Source organism: Eubalaena glacialis, chromosome 3 (assembly GCF_028564815.1).
Source record: "Eubalaena glacialis isolate mEubGla1 chromosome 3, mEubGla1.1.hap2.+ XY, whole genome shotgun sequence".
In the NCBI taxonomy this organism is placed as follows: domain Eukaryota; kingdom Metazoa; phylum Chordata; class Mammalia; order Artiodactyla; family Balaenidae; genus Eubalaena; species Eubalaena glacialis.
The window spans coordinates 6116625-6138714 of NC_083718.1; the positions used below are offsets into that span (position 1 = coordinate 6116625).

Here is a 22090-nt window from a genome sequence, read left to right on the forward strand (position 1 = left end):
TACTAAAGGCTGTTGCCTCGGGGAGAGAGATTGAACTCAACTCCTCTGAAGCAAAAGGCTGGAGGATTTTTACACTCTGGGGTGAGCTAGTGGAAAAGTCCTGGGTTGGGGAGCTTGGTCAGTGTGATTAGGCCATCATTTGCTGACTGCTGTGTATGAAAGTTCAGCTGTCTTCTGGCCACAGAGAGTGGGGAGATCAGGAAGATTTCACCTCTAACGATCACATTTCAAAGAGATGACCTCCAGGCCCTTGAGAAAGACTTTTCTCTCTTGTAAATCTGGTGAGAGGCCAGGAGAAGATTTACATCTCGAAGGCACAGAGAAAGAATTTATAATTGAAAGTTTTCTAAAGTAAATGCTCTAAGAAAAGGGAGGCCAGGGGCCTATAGTTTTGAAGAAACCTGTCAGAAAGTCAAGCCTGGGGGAACTTTAAGGCCATCTTGGTCATCCAACTCCAAAGACTTGGTATTCTAACTCTCAGAAAAAGGTTGTATCTTAGACCATATGGTTAGCTTTCCTCTTTTTTTTTTAAAATTAATTAATTTAATTTTTAAATTTTTTTTTTTTGCCGCATTGGGTCTTCATTGCTGGGTGCGGGCTTTCTCTCATTGCGGCAAGCGGGGGCTACTCTTCGTTGCGGTGCGCGGGCTTCTCATTGTGGTGGCTTCTCTTGTTGCGGAGCACGGGCTCTAGGCGCATGGGCTTCAGTAGTGTGGCACGTGGGCTCAGTAGTTGTGGCTCACAGGCTCTAGAGCGCAGGCTCAGTAGTTGTGGCGCATGGGCTTAGTTGCTCCACGGCATGTGGGATCTTCCGGGACCAGGGCTTGAACCCATGTCCCCTGCATTGGCAGGCGGATTCTTAACCACTGCGCCACCAGGGAAGCCCTAGCTTTCCTCTTAAATGTCAAAGTTTTTTTTTTTTTTCTGATTATTACATGCATTTTGGAATATATGGGATCTTAGAGTAGAATGCAAATAATCATTGAGCGCTCAGACAGTAATTTCCCTGGATGACCCTTTCAGAGAGCGCGAGAAAAGAACTGAAATAAAATGTCTGCAATTGCAGGGGAAGAAAAATAATCTTCCCTTAACATTCTCTCAATACTTTCCGTGGCTGAGAACCCCTGTAATAGAGGACTGCTTAAGGAGAGCAAAACAAACCGAAGCTTAATAACATGTATAACTCACGTGTACCTGGGCGATACCTAGGAAGACTGAGTAAAACTCCCCCAAAGGGTCCAAGCCACCACCTCAAATACTATCTTCAACTAAAGACAAAAGAAAGGAGTTGGGAGAGGGGAGGCTAGTTATGGGAGGTTATCAGGAAAGGTACAGTAAGGTTGTCATGCAGATTTAAGTCTGGTGCCTTCCTTACTGATACAGTTTCTTGTGATTTATAGTCATCCTTCTTGGTACAAAGAGAGAGATATCCTTACAAATGGAGATTTCCCTTTTGAATATAAATTGCCCTTACAAAAGGATAAATTCTACTCTGATTTAAGAACTCCTCCTGTGTCTGCTTTTTCTCAAAAATAATCAGCTCAAAATAATCCTTATGCTAAAGAGGCATATTTTGGTTAGCATATTCTGCTACCCTTCACAATTTAAACCTTTTTTTTTTTAAGTTTGTTTTGTTTTAAGCAGATCCATTTGGGGCATTAAAACACTGTAATACGTAATCATTCTATTATTTTATTCCCTAGTTAAATGTACCTTAAATTCTTTAGAGAGGTTTTGCAATTTTATTTTGCTTTTTATTCAATCTAATGGTTAACCTGTTCTCAAAAAGATCTTTCTTACCAATTCATAAAATCACAGAATTTTAAACTGTGGCTTTTAAACTTGCTAGGACTCCCTGGGGTCACTAGTATTATTTGTGTTTTAATCTGTCCAGAAATACCTTTTGGTAAATTCTTGACAGATCATCACTGGACTTCAGTTACACAGTTTCATGGTAGCCTAGCCTTTTTATGAATCGCTTTCATTATTATTCATTTGACATTTGTCAATGATTTTTATGAAGTTTTGAGCACTATGGTCATAACTTTGTTAAAAAGAATAAATAAATGAAGGCGACTCAAGAGGATTACAGTCTGGAGTTGGATTTGGTGTTCAGGGTGGATTCCTCCAGAACCTGGGAGAGGATTTAAATAAGCCAAAGGCACTATGTAGGGCTTTGAATAAGTGGCTGGAACTCAGACCAACAAGCACTAGAAAACAGTATACGATTTCAGCTCTGAGAAGCACAGTCCAAAATAGATTCTGTATAAGGAAAGAGAAAGTAAACATGTGAACTGACTATAGTTGACTTGCTTCTCAGTCCCAAAATTTCCAATGACATTCTAAGAATACATTATATCTAGAAATTCAGACAGGCAGTCAGGTTTTTGCCAGTACATATCTGTGAGAATTAGTATACTCTCAGAAATCAAAGGTAGGATTACAATCCCTGAGAAGTCATTGTCAGGAGCAAGGGAGTACAAGTAATCTTAAAACTGGAATCCAAGATAATTTTTCAGTCTGTCAAAAAACAAAATACAACCCAGTACATTTGAAGATCTAATTGGCTTTAATAAGGGATCCATGAATCAGGCAGCATCCCATCTAGCAACTAGAAGGGAACTCTGAGGAGTGGTAGAAAATGGAAGGATTTTATAGAAAGGAGGATGGATCCAGGAAGTCATTACAAAAGAAAGAAAGGGATATTTGGGGCCAGGAGATCAGCAAGGGGTTTACCTTGCAGATTACCTCTTCTTCCTCTGGTGGGGTTGGAGAAGGGCCCACGTGACATCTTACCTCACTGGTGCTGACCAGAAATTTCCAAACTGATTGATTAAGATTACTCTTCTGGTAAAGGTCAAAAATGCAGGTTAGGTATTAAATCTAAGGTTGGTATCATGGACTTTAGCACAAGTGATGCCATTTTGGGCCTGGGGTTTTTCTCTTTAACAGGTCCCAGACATAATGTAAAAACTGTTCTGTTTAAACATGGCAGGAAGATAAAATTATGCTAACAGCTCTGTGAGTTTTGATACCAAGGTCCAGAATGCAAGACTAAAGCTTCTTTAATTATTCTTGCCTCTGGTGCAGATTATTTTTGAAGACCGAGTTACTGCTGAGCCTATAGGTGTTTGACTAAAACTAGATGGCCTGATCATTTGCTTTCTAATAGTTTCTTAGTCTAAAAGGCAGCAATGTATTTTAATGTTTTTGTATCTTAAGGGTTTTGGTTATATGTTTTGTTTTCAAGTATTTTATTTAAGAACATTCTGAATTACTCTTGTATTTATAATAAGTATATATCAAATTTGAAGCCTGCTTCTCCAAAGATATCGATTACAATTAACTACAATGAAATCTTGTAGTTTTTTAATTCAGTCATAAAGTTAGACCAACTAATTATAGATGATATATGTTATAGATACTTTGTATCAGAATTGCATTTCATCCCTTACATTATAGACATCTATATATGTAATCTAACCTTATAATTTATGACAACCTAAATGTGAATAAAACAGATCTATGTACTCAGGTGCTTTTGAATCTAATCTAATGCAAAGTCTTTACAAGCTTTTCTGTGTGTAAATTGTTCTCTGGGCAAGGATTATATTTAACAAGAATTTTTTATAAAACAACACATTTGAGTGTTTCTAGGAAAGATTTGTTATCCAGTTTGTGGCAAGACTTTTTACTCTCTCTTGTATAAATGTTTTGTCTTTGTTCAGTTGCCTATAAATATTTATTTTCAAATATTAAGTTTCATAATTCAGTTTTAATTTATAAATTAGTGTCATCTTACAAAAGTATCCAATAGATAAATTAGCAAAATATACTCAAAATGTAAAAAAGTAAGTCTATCATTTCTAAGGGCTATAGATGTATTTTATAAATTGAAAATTGGGTTGAAAGTGACCTTTGACCTTTGACCAAACCAATATCTTACCATTTTCTGGGTCACAGACTCTGTTTGAGACTGTACGGAAAATTACAAATTCTTATGGAGGAGAGGGAAACAATCCATGTATAAAATTTCACTTGAAATGTCTCAATTCCTTCATGGTCATTTGGAGTTCAGTTAAAAAAAATACCTGCAGTAGATACAGTGATTTATTTTAGGTCCTTAACATGCCAACAATAATTTTTACATGCTTCAAATTATTAAAGTTGAATTTTATGAAGATATTTTAGTCAATTTGATTTTTAGGTGAACTGAATATAGGTGAAATGTTCTGTTTTCACAGTAGCAATGGACACTAGGATGCCCTAAACATACCCTATGCTACTACCTTCCTTTATTATCATAGGTTGCTTATTCCAAAGTTGGTACAGTTGGCACTTTTACTTTTTGGTTACAATTAAATAGAGTATCTTTTTTGAGGACTAATTTGTCAGCAAGGAAAGTTAAAAAAAATGAATATCATCCTCTACTTTTAGAAGAATGAATTAAAAATCGTGCTTCTGTGCCAATTTTATTACCTGTAGTAGGAAGATATTTATTTTCTGTTCCTTATGTGAAATTTATGCCGTAGTGTACTGATCTTTTTTCCTTTTTTCTCACTTAATGCAACGCTCACAGGATCATAGATGTTGCTTATATCTTGGTAGGGCACTATGCGTGAATAAAATAAAGAAGGCTCCTGGGCCTTTACGATAGGTACTTCATCCCATCTATCTGCTGAACGGAAATATTTGCTAAATGCTTTCTATGTGTTGCTGGTCTTTATATTATTTCACTGAATGCTCACAATATCCCTGTGAAATAAATATTGTTTTTCTTATTCATCTGTGAAATGCAAATGAAAGCTAGGTTGGTGCTAGGGTTGTGCTACAGACATGGCCCTTGACTTCATGGCGCTCATGGTTTAGTGGGGATAAACTTGAAAAAAAATATGTGGGGTTAATGGTATGATCAGGCAGAGACAGAATACAGTGGGAACAAGTACCGTGGACTTCAGTCCGAAGAAAGGACTTCCTAGAGTGAATGACAAATGGTTCCAGGTAGATTGTTCCACGTGGGAAATCCTGGAGTCTCAGGAGGGGAGAATGCCTTGTCACTGGAATAAAGAATCCAAAGGCTGGGGAAGTAGTTTGGGGACAGTTGAGTAAACGGTCTTGCAAGCCTTGTTAAGAAGTTTGGACTTGATACTGAGAGTAATGAAAGCCAATGTTTCAGGCGTACAGCAAAGTGATTCAGTTATACATACATACATATATATGCACATATATGTATATACACATATACATATATACTTTTTCAGATTCTTTTTCATTGTAGGTTATTACAAGATAATGAATATAGTTCTCTGTGCCATGCAGTAGGTCCTTGCTGTGTATCTAGTTTATATATAATAGTGTGTATATGTTAATCCCAAACTCCTAATTTATCTCTCCCCTCCCCCTGCTATACCCTTTGGCAACCATAAGTTTGTTTCCTATGTCTGTGAGTCTATTTCTGTTTTGTAAATAAGTTCATTTGTATTATACTTTTAGATTCCACATGTAAGTGATGTCATATGATATTTGTCTTTCTCTGTCTGAGTTACTTCACTTAGTCTGATAATATCTAGGTCCATCCATGTTGCTTCAAATGGCATTATTTCGTCCTTTTTTATGGCTGAGTAATATTGTATTGTGTATATATATACCACATCTTTTTTTATTGAGGTATTTATTGATTCACAATGTTGTGTTAATTTCTGCTGTACAGCAAAGTGATTCAGTTATACATATATATACATTCTTTTTATATTCTTTTCCATTATGGTTTATCACAGGATATGGAATATAGTTCCCTGTGCTATATATGGCTTTATTGTTTATCCATTCTATATATAGTAGTTTGCATCTGCTAACCCCAAATTCCCTCTGTGTGTGTGTGTGTATATATATATATATATATATATATATATATATATATATATATATATATATACAGACTTGATGACATAGAGAACAGACTTGTGGTTATATATAAAAAATGCCATAGTGGGAAGCAGCCGCATAGCACAGGGAGATCAGCTCGGTGCTTTGTGACCACCTAGAGGGGTGGGATAGGGAGGGTGGGAGGGAGGGAGATGCAAGAGGGAAGAGATATGGCAACATATGTATATGTGTAACTGATTCACTTTGTTGTAAAGCAGAAGCTAGCACACCATTGTAAAGCAATTATACTTCAATAAAGATGTTTAAAAAAAAAAAAAGAGGGAAGAGATATGGGAACATATGTATATGTATAACTGATTCACTTTGTTATAAAGCAGAAACTAACACACCATTGTAAAGCAATTATACTCCAATAAACATGTTAAAAAAAAAAACAAAACAAAACAAAAAAATGCCATATCGTCTTTATCCATTCATCTGTCAGTGGACATTCAGGTTGCTTCCACGTCTTGGCTTTTGTAAATAGTGCTACTGCGAACTACAGACTGTCTTCCAAAGTGCCTGTGCCATCTTGCATTCCCACCAGCAATGAATGAGACTTCTACTACTCCACATCCTCGCCAGTATTTGGTGTTGTCACTGTTTTAGACTTTATTCATTCTAGTAGGTGTGTTGTGGTATTTCATTGTTGTTTTAACTTGCAATTCCTAACAACATAATATGTCGAGCCTCTTTCCATATGCTTGTGTGTCATCTGTGCATGCTTTTGGTGAGATGTCTGTTCAGATCTTTTGCGCATTTTTAAATTGTGTTGTTTTCTTGTTACTATCTACTTCATTTATCCTATCAGTAACTTTATATTTAAAATGCATCTCTTCTTAGTAGCTCATAGTTGGGTCTTACTTCTTTTGTCCTTTTGATATTCTTTATGTTTTAGTATGTTTAGTCCATTAACGTTTAATATCATCATTCTTGTGGTTGGCTGTACGTCTAAATTGTTTTCTATTTTTTCCCACTGATTTTTGTTCCTCTGTTTCCTCTTTTCTACTTTTTAAAAATTATTTGAATTTTTTTGGAATTTGAGTTTAATATACTTGTTGGCTTTTTAGAAATACCTTTTGAATATTTTTTAGTGACTGTTCTAGGGACTATAATACACTTTACTAACTTTTTATAGTCTAATTCATGTTAATATTATACCACTTCTTAAAATGAGATACTTTGCCTTTATTCCTCTTCTGCTGTCCTTCATGTTGTAATTGTCAGATGTCAGTTATCTTTATAAATTTGAAACCCCACAGACAATTCTATAAATTTTGCTTTAGACAGACATATATTTTTAAGAAATTAAGAGGAAAATAGTCTTTTCTAGTCATTCTAATGGTAACCATTTCTAATACTCTTCTTTGGTTTCTGAAGTTCTAACTTTCCCTCTGGTATCATTTCCCTTTAGCTTGAAGGAGTTTCTCACACTTTTCTTGTAGTATGATTTTGATGGCAGCACATTTTGTTAGATTTTATTATTGGAAAAGTCCTTTATTTCACGTCTTTGAAGGATTTTTCTCTCTATATAAAATGCTGGTTTCACAGTTTTTTTGTTTTGTTTCCTCATCATTCTGAACTTTAGGCTATTGTTTCATTGTCTTCTGGTTTCCATGATTTTGATGAGAGTCCTTGGTCTTATGACTGTTTTTCTTTGGCTGCTTTCGAGATAGTATCTTTATGTTTGGTTTTCAACAGTTTGACTACAATGTGCTTAGGTGTGGTTATCATTTTGTGTACATAATTTGGGATTTGCTGAACTCCTTAAACTTGTAAATTTGTGTCTTTCATAAAACTGGGAGGTTTCTGACCATTATTTCTTCAAATAATTTTCTGCTTTAATTTATCCTTTGTTTCTTTCCTGGGAGTCCAATTACATTACTTAAGATGTTTTCACATTTGTTCCAAAACTCCCTGAACTCTGTTCCTTTTTCCATTCCTATTTTCTTTGTTTTTCAAATTGGATAAATTCTATTGATCTGTGATCAAGTTCACTGACTCTTTCCTCTGTCATTTCCATTCTATCCCAAAGTCCATCCAGTGAATATTTTTCAGATATTTTAGTTTTCTATTTAATTTTTAAAGTATTTTCTATTACTCTACTGATTTTTTTTCTCTGTTTATTACAAGCATTATTTTCCTTTACCTCACTGATTTTAGTTATAGGAGCTGCTTTAATCCTTGTCTGAAAATTTTAACATCTAGATCATCTAGAGGCTAGCAGCTATTGGGTATTGTTTTATTTGTTTGTTTCCTATGAAAATAGGTCACATTTTTCTGCTTTGTGGCGAAGCCTTGGATTCTCTTGTATTCCTCCAAGAGTATTGATGTTCTTGTTTTAGAAAGCAGTTAATTTGATCCAACTCAAAAGGAAAACTCTATCACCCTTGCAGTTGACAGTGATTCAAATCTTAGTTCAGGTTGCTTTTATTTGGCCCCATGCATGTACGGTTCAGGGGTCAGCCAATGTTGTGTAAATTTTTACACACAGTCTGTGGTTTCTCTTCTCTGCCTCTCCATATTCTGGTATTTCCCAGTCAGCCAGAGCAATGTTTAACCAAATACCTGGGCACCCTGTGACCTGGTCAAGTTGACACATAAAATTAACTATCACACCATATTAGGCTCGTTGTTATGTTTTGGAAGACACACACTGTTCACGTAAAAAATTCTGGTTTACTCTTCATTAACTTTCACGCAACTTAAAGTTACAAACCATCGACAACAGTTTCTTCTTTCTGCACTGTAGTCCCTCAGATCTACCTGTATTTTTAATCCTCCTTTTCCCTAATAGTATTGTCAGATAAAACTTTCTGTGATGATGAAAATGCTCTATATTCTATATCTCCACTATCCAATATAGCTTTGAATTTGCTGCATGTTGCTTTGAACTCCTGACATGTAGCTAGTGTGATAAAGAATTGAATTTTTAATTTTAATTAATTTTATTAAATTTAAGTTTAAACAGTCACATTTGGCTAGTGGCTATTGCATGGACAGTGCTACACTAGAACATATTTTTGCTTTCTTGGTTAAAATGTATTAGTTATCTGCATGTCCTCTTTGGAAAAATATCTATTCAGGTCTTCTGTCCATTTTTTATTCAGGTTGTTTGGTTTTTGATGTTGAGTTGTGTGAACTGTTTATATATTTTGGATATTAACCCTTTTTGGTCATATCATTTGCAAATATTTTCTCCCATTCTGTATATTGTCTTTTCGCTTTGCTGATGGTTTCCTTTGCTGTGCAAAAGCTTTTAAGTTTAACTAGGTCCCATTTGTTTATTTTTGCTTTTATTTCCTTTGCTTTAGGAGATGGATCCAAAAAAATATTGCTACAATTTATGTCAAAGAGTACTCTGCCTATGTTTTCCTCTAGCAGTGTTATGGTTTCTGGTCTGACAGTTAGGTCTTTAATCCATTTTGAGCTTATTTTTGTGTATGGTGGTAGAGAATGTTTTAATTTCATTCTTTTACATGTAACTGTCCAGTTTTCCCAGCACCACTTATTGAAGAGACTGTCTTTTATCCACTGTATATTCTTGTCTCCTTGTTGTAGATTAATTGACCATACATATGTGAGTTTATTTCTGGGCTCTCTATTCTGTTCCATTGATCTATGTGTCTGTTTTTGTGCCAGTACCATACTGTTTTGATTAGCTTTGTAGTATTGTCTGAAGTCAGGGAGTGTGATTCCTCCAGTTCTGTTCTTCTTTCTCAAGACAGTTTTGGACATTTGGGATCATTTGTGTTTCCATACAAATATTAAGGTTATTTATTCTAGATGTGTTAAAAATGCCATTGGTATTTTGATAGGGATTGCAGTGAATCTGTAGATTACTTTGGGGAGTATGGTCATTTTAACAATATTATTCTTCCAGTCCAAGAACACAATATATCTTTCCATCCGTTTGTGTGGTCTTCAGTTTCTTTCATCAATGTCTTACAGTTTTCAGAGTACAGGTCTTTTATCTCCTTATTCCTAGATATTTTATTCCTTTTGATGCGATGGTAAATGGGATTATTTCCTTAATTTCTCTCCCTGAAATTTTGTTGTTAGTGTATAGAAAAGCAACAGATTTCTGTATATTAATTTTATATCCTGCAGTTTTACCAAATTCATCGATGAATGCTAGTAGTTTTCTGGTGGCATCTTTAGGATTTTCTATGTATAGTATCATGTTATCTGCGAACAGTGACAGTTTTACTTCTTCCTTTCCAGTTTGGAGTTCTTTTATTTTGTTTTCTTCTCTGATTTCTGTGGCTAGAGGACACACAGATAGCCATCAGGAACATGAAAAGATGCTCAGTATCACTAATCATCAGGGAAATGCAAATCAAAACCACAATGAGATATCACCCACACCTGTCAGAATAACTATTATCAAAAAGAACAAAAATAATAAATGTTGGTGAGGGTGTGGAAAAGAGGGAACGCTCGTACACTCTTGGTGGGAAAGTAAATTGGTGCAGCCACTGTGGAAAACAGTATGGAAGTTTCTCAAAAAACTAAAAATAGAACTACCGTATGACCCAGCAGTTCCACTCCTGGTTATATATCTGAAAAAAAACTAAAACACTAATTCAAAATGATACATGCACCCCACTGCTCATAGGAGCATTATTTACAATTGCAAAGATATAGAAGCAACCTAAGTGTCCATCAACAGATGAATGGGTAAAGAAGATGTGGTACATATATACAATGGAATATTACTCAGCCATAAAAAAGAATGAAAATTTGCCATTTGCAACAACATGGATGGACTTGGAGGGTATTATGCTCAGCGAAATAAGTCAGACAAAGACAAATGCTGTATGATATCATTATATGTGGAATCTAAATAATACAACAAACTAGTGAATATAACAAAAAAGAAACAGACTACCATTTATTGAGAACAAACCTAGTGGTTACCAGTGGGGAGAGGGGGAGAGGGAGGGCAATACTGGGGTAGGGGATTAAGAGGTACAAACTATTATGTATAAGATAAGCTGTACCACACAGGGAATATTGCCAATGTTTTATAATAACTATAGATGGAGTATAACCTTTAAAAATTGTGAATCACTATATTGCACACCTGTAACTTATATAACGTTGTATATCAACTATACTTCGATAAAAAAGTAAATAAATAAAATAAATGTAGCTGAGTAGCAAATTTCTCCAATACAGTTGTCCCTTTGTATCTGAGGGTTTTGCATCCTCATATTCAACCACCTGTGGATCAAAAATATTTGAAAAAAAATGCCAGAAATTTTCAAAAAGTAAAACTTGAATTTACTGCCTGCCAGCAACTATTAACATCATGTTTACATTGTATTAAATATTATAAGTAATCTAGAGATGATTCAAAGTATATGGGAGGAGGTACATAGGTTATATGCAAATACTATGCCATTTTATTTTTTAAATAAATTTATTTATTGTATTTATTTATTTTTGGCTGCGATGGGTCTGTTGCTGCCTGCGGGCTGTCTCTAGTTGTGGCGAGCGGGGACTACTCTTCATTGCGGTGCGCGGGCTTCTCATTGTGGTGCCTTCTCTTGTTGCAGAGCACGGGCTCTAGGCACACGGGCTTCAGTAGTTGTGGCACGTGGACTCAGTAGTTGTGGCTCACAGGCTTAGTTGCTCTGCAGCCTGTGGGATCTTCCCAGACCAGGGATTGAACCTGTGTCCCCTGCATTGGCAGGCGGATTCTTCACCACTGTGCCATCAGGGAAGCCCCCAGTACTATGCCATTTTATATGAGGGACTTGAGCATCCTCATATTTCATTATCCACGGAGAGTCCTGGAAACTGAGGGACAGCTGTAATTTGCTTTGATTTATTCAGTTAATTAAGTAATAATTTATGGGGTGGCACTATGTGTAAAATTTCATGGTAAGCATGATTTTCACTGCCTTTCTCAGTCTTAGCATCTTTTTTAAAAGATCTTTTTTCTGTTTTTTTTTTAATATCTGAAAGTTATTGGTCTTCCAACACACACACACACACACACAGTCAAAATCCTTTTATCTTTACTGTCATATAAAAAGTAAACTAATGTGTTCTCCTCACAAATAGTCACTGCAGTCATTCCCCTTTTACCAATCTTTCTAACTATGTTAAAATTATTTTATGTCCATATTTTTTTGCCATGGAAGCTGTTATTACAAACTAACAGTTGTGTTGCATTTCTGAAGGCTTCTGCCCCTCAAGTATTTTCTGGGAAAATTATTTTTAAGCTTGTCAAGAGACTTCCCTCTTAATCTCTGCTAATTTCCTAAGTGTTGATAATTACTACTGATTGAATTAGGTATTGTTGATCTCTTTTATAGAAATAATAACTATCTTTAATAGTAAGACCTCACAATGAATGATTTCATATGCTTAATTTTAAACTGTAGATATGACCATTTCACACATTTACTGATGATTTTTACTTCATATATTATAAAATTTTCAATTTATCTCATGATATTTTGATTTTTATCATTTCAGGACCACCAAACAATTTTGAGAGCATGGGCTGTAAAAGATTTTGCTCCAAATTGCCCTTTGTATGTCCAGATCTTAAAGCCTGAAAATAAATTCCATATCAAATTTGCTGGTAAGTTTGGCCTCGAATGAGATCCTTTGAATTGCCTCAAATTCCCATTTTGATTGTAAGAGTTATGTCTCTGAAGCTAGTGGTAACTTATTACATTCATGTTTCTGTAGAACAGAAGAATTTCCTTTTTATCATCTACTTGTTATGAGGATTTATTCACTTTAAAATGTGAATCTTTGTGGTGAATTTTTACTTTTTATATAATTTGGTGATTTTAGTAACCGAACTTGCTGGATACGTTAGTAAGCTTGAATAGATTAGCCGCAGTTAGTTGAGTACATAATATAGACACAGGTTTCAAATGTTATACGTATTAATTTATACTTATGTTTACATATAGATAGACAATACTTTGCTATAGATCATTTTATATACATATAAACTTACCATGGAATAGAATAATATAATATATTCAAGTATTTTAAATAGACTTAATTCGGGGGTAGATTTTCAAAACAATTCAAGAACAAGATACATGTGAATTTTTCATTCAGGCGGTGCTTTTAAAATAATTATCCACAAGACATTATACTTTAAACTGTTAGAAAATTGAACAGTAAAATGGTACTTTATTTTTTTCTTGGGTGCTTCTGTAGGAATTAATTTTGATCCAGGCAGTAATTTATATACTTTTTTTTTCAAATATAAGAACCATTTTTATAAAATTTCACCTTAATGGTCTAAACCTTCAAAAGTCGTTAAAATGTAAATCATATTAAGTATGCATTTGCAAAATGTATGTCCTTCAGAAGATGTATTCACATACCTTAAAATGCTTACCTATTAGTATATGATATTTAAAAGAATCATTATAAACACTAAGAAATTTTAAAATAATGATGAGAATCATGAAATTATTGCTATTCAATTTTCTCTGACTCTTATCTTTTAACCTTGCTGCTAATGACATCACTTTTTTCTAAAAAAGTATAGGAAACAACTTAAAGCAATGACTCTCAACTCTGGCAGCATTTTACAATCTGTTTTGAAGATTTTTTTTTAAAGTACTAACCAAAGATTCTGAGAATTTAAATGGTTTCTGAGAATTTAAAGGGTTTAGATGGTGCCAGGGTTTCTTTAAGCCTGTTTCCTAAACCGAAAATTAAAAGTAACAGTACCTCCTTTGTAGACAATCTTTTGAAATTAAATGGAAAAATACATGTAAAGTATTCCATTCTTGGCCAGTTACATTTGTTATTAACATTCAAGAAATGCCAATTATTTATCTTAAAAAACCTTTGTAATTAAGCTGCCTTATTTTTATTATTATTTAGGGAAAGGAATATTTTTGCAAAATTTTCATACCTCATAATGACTTGCTATGATAAAACTTTTAGGAAGGTAGTAATGGCACAGCACTGAAGTTCTTAAAAAATATATTTAACTTTGAGTGCCAACATTTAAGATTTAGCTCAGCATATTAGTATTTTTGCCCCTATATTTTTCTCTTGTTAAATGACCATAATAATATAATGTCTCTATTCCATTGTTTAGAATTAGCAGTAAGGATTAAATAAATAATATCTGAAACATATTAGGTCTTCAATAAATGAATATTGAATGTGGATTTTAAAACAATATGTAGTTTGGGAAAACAATTTTTACTTTTGAATGTGCTATAACTAAAATTCAGAGCAGATTTTAGTTTTTCTCCCTTTAGCAAGACATTGATGTGCTCACAACAGACCAAACTCACTGAAATTGTCTATTTTTACAAACAAAAAATTACAAAGACGATTTGAATTGATTCTCTTTCACATTCTTATTTTGCTGTTATTTCGATAAATCCATCAAAATGAACAGTTTTAAAATTCTATCCCAATAGTTTATCTCATCATTTCTCATTTATGGCATCTGCTGAAATTCATTTTAATAATGTCTGTATTCTTTTATGGCTGAGATTAAAACATCTCAGAGGAACTCTTTTTATAATATGAAAAGATGAAAGCACCCTGGTTTCATTAAAATGCCATAAGAAACAGTTTGGGGTGATGTATGAGACTCTCAAACCAATATAATATGCTTTATATCTCAGCATGAGGTTAAAAAGATTATAGACTTAACCTTTCAAAAGGCAGTGTATCAAGCTGTCATTTAGTTGGTGTGGTAGGTTGTTAAAATAATGGCTTCCAATGAGCCATGCTCCCTGTGTCTGTGTCCTGTTGTGATTCCACGTTGCGGCTTCTTCCATGAGGAGGTGGAATCTATTTCTCCACCCTTTGAGTATGGGTTGTCCTGTCACTTGGCTTTGACCAATGCACTGTGACAAAAGCTGCATTGTGTGACTTTAGAAACTAAGCCTTAAAAGGCCATCCAGCCTTTGCTTGCCTTTCACGGGAACACTGCCCAGAGACTGCTTGTGAAGAATCCCGATTTAGTCTTTCCAAGGATGAAAAATCACATGGAAAGTGAGGCTCATCCATCCCAGGCACCCCACCTCCCTAGCTCCCAACTCACCCATCAACCAACCCAAAAAACCATGCTGACCCACAGAATGTTGAGAAATGAAATGATTATTTTAAGTCACTAAGTTTTGGAGTCATTTGTTATACAGCAATAGATAATGAATACTGTTTATAATAAAATAATAATTGCTTTAATCTTAAATCATATTTACTTGGTAATATTCATTATATTTTTGTCCTTGTAGTCTCATGAGTATTAAATAGCATGATTCCAATTATCACAAGATATAAAATATATTTTTATTTCCATTTATTTAATTACTTTCTTCAATTCCCCTAAATTGTGGAACTCCTAGCATGACTATCATTGATGTATTTTTTTAAAGGAAATCCACATTTTTAAAATATGAAAGGGAGGAACTTCAAAATTCAACTGATATGTATGGAAAATATTAGAAAGCAAAAACAATGTAGCAACCTAGTAACTATTACTTTATGCAGATATACCATTTATATAATTTATGGATCATTTTCTCCTGAACAAAAAGACTGTAGGCATTCATTAAAGTAAATTATGGAATTGTTACACTATTATTTGAATGAATTATTATATGAATTATTATAGTATTAATTATAAATACTATTATCTTCTACACTTTGATCAGATTCACAGAAGAAAAGTCCATCTGGACATGATTTCAGCAATAGAAAAGATATGCTCTTACTCATGTCAACAGGAGAGAAAGTTAACATAGTGAGCCTAGAGTTAGAAAGAACAAAATCCTCAGCAGAATAATAGTTACAATAAAAGATTTCTGAATAAGAGCCCAAGTACAAATTGTAATGATTCAAATAAAATAAAAATATCCTTCACAGATAATTTGATTCTTTTAATCACCACAATTTTCAAGAAGAAAATAAACTCAAATTGGTTCATAGAAAAACAGTATTTATTTTCAGCAGTTTGCCCCTTTTTATAATAAATTTGTCAAAGTGAATAGATATATATTGCAAATTATGGAATGAGGCTGACCCCAGTCAAATCTTCGTTCTACTATGTAATGACTGCATGATCTCAGGCTTCTCGATCTCTCAAGCTTGAGTTCTTCGATATGTACAGTGAGGGTAATAAGAGAAACTATCCCATAGGGTTGTTATGATTAAAAAAAATACTCAAAAGAACATCAGCCACTAGTAATTAGTACCTATCAAATTGATGATTGTCATGAATCTTGAATACCTATGTCTCATCCTCCTAATAAGTCTGTATTATCTTTGTCTCCGGAAAAGTAACTGAGGGTTTCCCATGAAGCTTTACAAAGAGCTTATTATAGACATTCAAAGAGCACATAATTTTCAGCTTGCACCTATTTTCCAGAGAACAGAAAAAGAAAGATGTCTCCCTAACTCATTGTATGGGATTATGGCCTTGATACAAAACTCATTAAGCATAGTATGGGAAATGATAATTAGAGACCAATTTAATTGATTAATAACATAGTTGAAAAATTATAGAAAATATATTAGCAAAGTAATGTATTTAAAAAATAATGTATCATCACCAAGTTGGAATTATTCTAGAAGTAGATCATCATTTTAAAGGAGAAAATATTATTATTACTTCAATGGATACAAAAAAGCATTTGAGAGAGAATTCAACATCCCTTCAAAATTTTGAAAAAAGAAAAATATAAAATGCTAGGAAGCTACAAGTAAGGAACTCCTTAACCTAAGGCAAGTTATCTACAAAATAACCTAGAGGAAAACAAATATTTAATGGTCACATATTGAGAGTCTGTCTTTAAGATTATGTACAAACAAGGATGCCTACTAAAACCACTTTTACTCAGTATTGTCCTGGAAATCCTAACGCATGCGGTAAGACTACAAAAATAAATAAAAGGAATAAGTATTGGAAAAAGAGAAATAAAATTGCCATTATCCACATATCATAAGATTTTCTACAAAGAAAATTCAAAAGAATTTTCTTTTTTTCCTAGAATGCCTTTTCCTTAGGGGAGCTCATCCATTTATTTGATTTCCAAAATTGAGTCTCTCCCTCAAATATCCACTATGAACTCCTGTCTTGTTCCTCTAACTGAATAGTCAGTGTCTCCTGTTAGGTTTCTAATAGCTGTCTCAAAATTAAGATATCTAGAGATAGTTACTGATTTTCCCTGACCTAAAATCTGTTTCACCCCCATTCTTCCCAGCAGCATCTATTAATACTTAGAACTCAAACCCAAAACCCATGAGTCTTTCATTCTTCCATTGTTTGTATCCAGCCCATCAAGTGGTGTATGGTTCCACTCCCTGAATATCTCAGGCTTATCCACAGACACAACCCTTGTCCATGCCATAATCATGTTTTACTTAGGCTGTTTCAAAACACTCCCTTTCCCTTTTTTCCTGAGTATTTACAAATTGTATCTGTAAGCTTATTGCTGCTCTCATATTCCCATCATATTTGCAATAATGAATGTCGTTTGTGTATTGTAGTAGGCAGTTACATCTTCATACCATCGATGTCAGCCTAAACTCACTGTTTCCTCCTTTCAGTATATGGATGCCAGCATCCTTTTACAACATCTTTATTTTTATTTTCTTATATATTTTTTTAAATTTATTTATTTATTTATTTTTGGCTGCGTTGGGTCTTCGTTGCTGCGCGTGGGCTTTCTGTAGTTGCGGTGAGCGGGGGCTACTCTTTGTTGTGGTGCGTGGGCCTCTCATTGCAGTGGCTTCTCTTGTTGCAGAGCACGGGCTCTAGGCGCGTGGGCTCAGTAGTTGTGGCGCACGGGCTTAGTTGCCCCACGGCATGTGGGATCTTCCCGGACCAGGGCTCGAACCCGTGTCCCCTGCATTGGCAGGTGGATTCTTAACCACTGCTTCATCAGGGAAGTCCCAACATCATTATTTTTAAAAGACTCTAGTGGATTATTTTTTGTCAACCTCTGTAGATGAAAAATTGAATGGTAATATAGCTTTGGTTATGTTAAATCTTTTTTCCTGTGAGAAATAATTTTGTCAATGCACTTCTTTTTTAGAAGTGGGAATTGGTACTGAACATAGGAAGAGGTAATGGCAGTGTTCCCTAGCTATGACTAATAGAAAAATGTGGTTTTATAACATCTTGTACTCTTTGTCAGCCTCTGTGGGACTAGCAATTCCAGTAAAGCCTCTCCAGGGTCAAATATTTGATCTGAAATTACCTGGAAAAAAGATTATGCCTCCACATTGCTGAACCCTTCATAAATTGTCTCTCCTTAGTGACAAAACTGTGATGAAAAAGGCAAAACATTATAGTAGTTCAGTTTTTAGATGTGTTTCTGTAGCCCACGTTTTAATCAGAATAAAACCAAACCCATATCTTTTTCTTCACTGTACATTCCGAAACTCATTAAAAAAAATACACAAAACAAAACAAAACAAACGGACAAGAAAAATATGTACCTTACTAGGAAAATAACTCCTTTACTGAAAAGCCTTGAATGAACTTAAAGAATGAACTGTACTCTCCAGTTTGTCACTTGAATGTAAAATCTTTGCTGTTTGTCTCCTAGTCAGTGGGAGGGTGAACCCCTATTATCTGAGTAGATTAATTGCTAAATTTAGGTTCCCACTCTATACTCGCCCTGCCAAATAAAGTGTTAGGTCATCTGTGACTATTCAATTCCCTTTTCTTTATCGACTAATTTTCTTTCAACTACTGGGTTCTCTGGAAATTTCCCACTTCATTTTAACAAATATAGGAAGGCATAAAAATCAAATTGATAAATTTTCACCCACAAGTAGGAGTAAAGAATGTAAACATACGTTTGTAAATAAATTTGTAGGAGTAAAGAACATAAAACTCACATAAGTGATTTGTGAATTTTCTATGAATTTTATTTCCCATGCTTCGATGATGATATTTCCTAAGTAACAGATTTGAATTAAAGTTCATGAATGAATGGAAGAATCAGACCACAATAGTAAAGTGCTGAATGAATAAAATTCTTTCTCCTTCACCACTAAAGCGTGCCGAGAAGAATGATTCATGATACTAGAACTATAGGAGTTAGTTCTGGGAACTTAAAAAAAAACAAACAAAAAAAGATTTTAATTGCAAAAAAGTTAAAATGGGCAAAAGGAAATACTTTCTAACAATATCATTGACAATACTCTATAAACATATGTTTTTCTTATAGTATATAGTCATGGATGGCTACCGTTATAAAAACAATATTGTTTAAAATCACACACACACACACACACACATATTGGAGAAATGATTTGACTAAAAGTTTAGCCATCGGTTTTTACTGGCGCACCAGACACTCCAATGCCTCAATTTTTCCTCCCCAAAAAGAGAGTGGAAAAATATTTCTAAGCAATATAAATATTGGAAATTATCTTAGCTGTTTCTAAATAACATATGTATGCACAAGGCTTGGCTTTTACCAAATGGTGAGGTGTGAGTTCTTCATGCTGAATAATTTCTTCATTTCCCATATACACCCACATAGACACCATGTTAAACTTCATTCTTACAACCTACTTAAAAACGTAATGCTTTGAATTCTTATATTTTCAAAAGATAAATTACCAAAACTTTGAAAATTCTCCATTTTTAGATGGAAATATTTTCTTTTTGATTTTTGTCTTATTGTGAAGATTATCAGAAACCACTTAACATAAGGCCATCTTCAAACCCAGCACAATTCGGAGTTTTTACTTTTTTTCACACTATTTTTCACTTTGCAAAAAAATCAAACATACAGTTTTAAAATTATACAATGAAAACGTGTATTAGCCCCATTTACATTCAACAGTGAACATTTTCCACATTTGTTTCATCTTCTATCTGTGTATTACACACACACAGACACACACACACACAAACACACACATTTTTACATAAGCATGTTTTTCCTAAGAATGACATTCTGCTACATAGCCAAGGTAACATTTTCACCCCTAAGAGATGAAAATCAGCATTTTATTGTTAATTGCATTTGCTTTTTAATTTTTTTTGTAGAAGTAATTTTAGATCAACAGAAGAATGGTATATATAGAACAGAGCCCTTCTATGTACCCTTTCACATAACACACCTTCCTGGAATGTTAACTTCTTATATAGCCATGGCCCATTTAATCAAAATTTTAAAAATTAACATTGCTGAGGATTATTTTTAAGTTAAATGCATTCCTGTATTTTGCTCCTCCTAATAAAATATCAATCATGTATTTGTTTTTCCTTTCTGTGACTTTTACAAGTTTAATATATGGGCCAAACCATATTTCCTGCCTTATCTCTTTGACACTTTATTAATTGCTGCTGACCATTAGGCATTTAAAGCCATTTTCTTGTGGACCACTTATAATTTAATTAACTCAAAGCATCTTTATGTTTTTCTCCATTAATTTTCTGATGGTTGTATATTTCTCAAAGACTCATTTTCATGGTTCTGGAAACCAGAGAAACGTTTTTCTTCTTCTGTCTTAGGAAAATGCCAGGCATATTCTATCATAACCTAGGCCTATGATTTTCAGTCTGTAAAGTAGTTTCTTGATATGAATGTTTCATAAAGAAAACCAGGTATATCCTCTTTTATTCTTGCTTGCTCATTCAGAACATTTTCATTGAGTCCTACTGTGAGCAATGAATTGTTCCAGGCACTGGTGGTATAATGAAGATGAAGATGGAGTAGCTCTCTATTCCAATGGCAGATTTTCTCATTTTCTTTACCTCTAACCCTTTAATAACCAGGGAGTGCGCCTTTACATTCATCCCAAGAATAGCACTTCAACTGAGCTTTTTCTTTCTACAGAGAACTTCATTTGTAACCTTAGAATCCTCCTCCTCAACCCTTGCCACCCTCCTTATATATCAAAACTCATGATCCCAATTATGTTCTAATTTAGTAGAGTTTTCATGATTTGATATAATATCCCTTTTCCTGGAATAGTTACTTCTGTATTGAAAAGAGTCTCTTAAAACACAATTTTTAACCCCAAAAGAATGAGATCCTAATACTAGGATAGCCAACAAGTGGAGAGAGCAGATATTATAATGGGATGTTTATTTAATCTAACATTGCCTCAGATCATACTGCGTAAGGACATATTGTGCACACGCGCATGTGTGGGTGTTGTGTGTGTGTGCCGTTGTGAATTAGGCTTTACTAAAGAATTGGAATGTTGTTGGAGAAGCGATGAGAGGCTAACGAAAGTTTTAGGTGAAGGTGTAAATTTTTAACTAGTTAAAGTGACTCCAGGGGAAATATGGAGCGCAGGGAAGAGGACAAAAAGGACCTCATGGGGTGATTATTTAGGAAGTTATTATATTTGTTCAGGTGAGCGATACTGAGAGATTGAACCTAATGGTCGTTCAGGGTGAGAACGGATTCACGAATCATTTCAGACGTTCTCTGGACTTCATAATCAATTGACCTTTACTTCTCACACCGAGCACTTCGCTTCTGACACTTCTGGTCACCAAATGTGTGGGGGTTTTTTTTTCCCCACACCAAGCAATTCTGTGCAACACCAGCTGGGTGTCCTACAATTCAACTCAGTTCTGTCACTGTCTATTCAAAGATAGCATCAGATCCCACAGGTTAAGGGACCAGACCTGCAAGACTCCCCCAGATGATGAGGTAAATAGAGCAAGGCCTGGGAGGGTCCTGAGCACAGGAGCCTCTGTCCCTGTGGATTTGGGGTGCATCAGCCTCCCAGGGTGGATGTGTTCACCAACCTGGAAGCCCTCCAAACCCCTGACTACTGGTATTTTATGGAGATTTCCTCACATAGGCATGACCATTTATTAACTCCACTTCCAGCCCCTCTACTCTCTCTGGAAGATGGGGTTGGAACTGAAAATTCCAAGCTTCTAATCACAACTTGGTCTTTCTGGTGACCAGTCCCATCCTGGAGCCATCCAGAAGCCCACCCAGAATCACCTCATGAGGACAAAAGATGCTCCTAGTACTCTTATCACTTAGGAATTTACAACAGTTTTAAGAGCTCCGTGTCAGCGACTGGGCTGAAGACAAATATAATAATAAGAGATGTTCCTAGTGTTCTTATCAACCAGGAAATTACAATGGTTTCAGGAGTTCTGTGTCAGGAAAACTGGGGATAGAAATCAATATATATACTTTCTATTATCTCACAAAAT

At 34.6% G+C, this 22090-nt stretch overlaps 1 protein-coding gene across 1 annotated transcript in view; it reads left to right on the forward strand.

The window, feature by feature from the left end:
• Nucleotides 1–22090, forward strand: part of KCNT2 (potassium sodium-activated channel subfamily T member 2) — a 379130-nt gene that overhangs the window by 206403 nt on the left and 150637 nt on the right. The window contains exon 13 of the mRNA XM_061185285.1: nucleotides 12415–12523. Coding sequence (XP_061041268.1) covers nucleotides 12415–12523 — 109 coding nt within the window. The remainder of the gene's footprint in view (nucleotides 1–12414; nucleotides 12524–22090) is intronic.